The 2,422-nt window shown below is 38.1% G+C and overlaps 1 protein-coding gene across 1 annotated transcript; it reads left to right on the top strand.

Moving 5' to 3' along the window:
* Positions 1–844: 844 nt before the first annotated feature.
* On the top strand, positions 845–1,777 carry LOC140613372 (olfactory receptor 4C11-like). Its single transcript, XM_072791903.1, has one exon. It carries the CDS (start codon positions 845–847, stop codon positions 1,775–1,777), a length of 933 nt encoding a protein of 310 aa, XP_072648004.1.
* Positions 1,778–2,422: the final 645 nt, after the last annotated feature.

Here is a 2,422-nt window from a genome sequence, read left to right as displayed (position 1 = left end):
ATATAAGGGAAGGGGAAGAAATGTGTGGGAAATATCAGAAAGGGAGACAGAACGTAAAGACTGCTAACTCTGGGAAACGATATAGGGGTGGTAGAAGGGGAGGAGGGCAGGGGTGGGAGTGAATGGGTGACGGGCACTGGGGGTTATTCTGTATGTTGGTAAGTTGAACACCAATAAAAAATAAAAAATAACAAAAATAACAAAAATAAAAACTCAGTCGAGGTAACAGATTAAAAAATACGTTTCACAATGGACTGACCAATTGACTGAATATTCACGGCTAAAACATTGATGGTTTATCTCCTGTCCTCTCTGCCTCTCTCTTTCTTTCTTTTAGGTTTCATTAAGGAAAACACTATCAAATGTTTCTACATGATCCTTGAATGTTCAGAATATTTATTGTAAGATACTTTATTACTAACCTACCATGTTGAAGTAGTGTGAAAGTGCATTATGTAAATAATGATGAATTTTCCCCATTTTGTAGACTTGTATCCAAATAGGTCCTTGCTAGAAACTGAAAAAACACATTCAACTCAGAAAGATGCCGTCTTCTATCGAATCCTCTAAATTAATGTTTATTATGCCTGAATAATCAGGTCTCTATAGTTATTGATATATTTCTTGTTTCCTAAGCAACCAAGTTAATAAGTTGTGAATAAATATTGTGGTTTCCACTTTATTCAGGAGAAAACAACATGAATGGCGGATTATACACTGGTAGTGGCACTTCAAGGATCAAACATATGGATTAAACCTCCAAATATGGAGTGTTCATTTCACAGAATGTTTCCTTGCAGATTAATTATTTCTAACCTGCATTTTCTCCACTTTGCCTGAAATAATGCAGCAAAATAACAGTACTACTGAGTTCATACTGTTAGGATTGACCCAAGATCCTATGAAAAAGAAAACGGTATTTGTAATATTTTTCATTTTTTATTTGGGAACTGTGGTTGGGAATTTGCTTATTATTGTGACCATCAAGTCCAGCCGGACACTTGGGAGCCCCATGTACTATTTCTTATTTTATTTGTCCCTTGCTGATTCCTGCTTTTCAACTTCCACAGCCCCCAAACTAATTGTGGATTCACTCTCTGCAAAAAATATCATAACTTACAATGAATGCATGACTCAAGTCTTTGCACTACATTTCTTTGGTTGCATGGAGGTTTTTGTCCTCCTCCTCATGGCCTTTGACCGGTATGTGGCCATCTGTAAGCCCTTACATTACACAACCATCATGAGCCGGCAGGTCTGCACCATCCTAATTGTTCTGGCATGGATTGGATCTTTTATCCATTCTACAGCCCAGATTATCCTGGCTTTGAGATTGCCCTTCTGTGGACCCAATTTGATTGATCATTACTGCTGTGATTTGCAGCCCTTGCTGAAACTTGCTTGCATGGACACTTATAAGATCAACCTACTGTTGGTTTCTAATAGTGGGGCCATTTGTTCAAGCAGTTTTGTGATTCTGATGATCTCCTACATTGTCATCTTGCATTCCCTGCGAAACCACAGTGCGGAAGGGAGGAAAAAAGCTCTCTCTACTTGCATTTCTCACATCATCGTAGTAGTCTTATGCTTTGGTCCATGTACATTCATTTATACACGCCCCCCAACCACTTACCCCATAGACAAGATGATGGCTGTATTTTATACTATTGGGACACCTTTTCTCAACCCACTCATCTACACATTGAGGAATGCAGAAGTGAAAAATGCCATGAGAAAGCTATGGCATATCAAGATTACCACTGAAAGCGGAAGATGAATTGAGGACTTTGGTTGATTACTTAATCTGTACAGATATCAAATATGATACTGTGTATCCTGATTTACCCAACACACTCTAGTATATCGCACCAGAGTTCCTTACTTTTTTCGGTACTTCTGCCCTTAAATTAGTAGCTTCCCTTATATTGCCAGCCTGGTTCTTTCTTTTATTGAGAGCTCACTTCTGATGTTGCTGATTGGGAAATACTGGTCAAAACTCTGTCTACACTCTGGTATATTAATAAGAAAGATATTTATACAATCACAACTGTTCAAAAAATGATCATCCATAAATAAAATATTTTATGACTTGTAATTACCTGTATAGCACGTTCCAAATAAGGTATCCTACTGTCTTTTCAACACATTATGAGCAATGGGACTTTTTTTTGGGGGGGGGACATTAGAAATTCTTTAAATTATATCATTAGTTTGTCTTTATATTTTATTTTTTTTAATTTTTTTAAGATTTTATTTATTTATTCATGAGAGACACACAGAAAGAGAGGCAGAGACACAGGTAGAGAGCGAAGCAAGCTCTATGCAGGGAGCCTGATGTGGGACTCGGTCCTGGGACTCCAGGATCATGTCCTGGGTCAAAGGCAGGCACTAAACCACTGAGCCACCTAGGGATTCCCCCATT

This window comes from Canis lupus, chromosome 21 (assembly GCF_048164855.1).
Source record: "Canis lupus baileyi chromosome 21, mCanLup2.hap1, whole genome shotgun sequence".
NCBI lineage: Eukaryota > Metazoa > Chordata > Mammalia > Carnivora > Canidae > Canis > Canis lupus.
The sequence above is the reverse complement of the archived record's forward strand: the minus strand, read 5'-3'. Positions and strand labels throughout refer to the sequence as shown.

Excerpts from the sequence above, each read along its gene's own strand:
- LOC140613372 (XM_072791903.1), top strand. The coding sequence starts at position 845 with ATGCAGCAAAATAACAGTACTACTGAGTTCATACTGTTAGGATTGACC.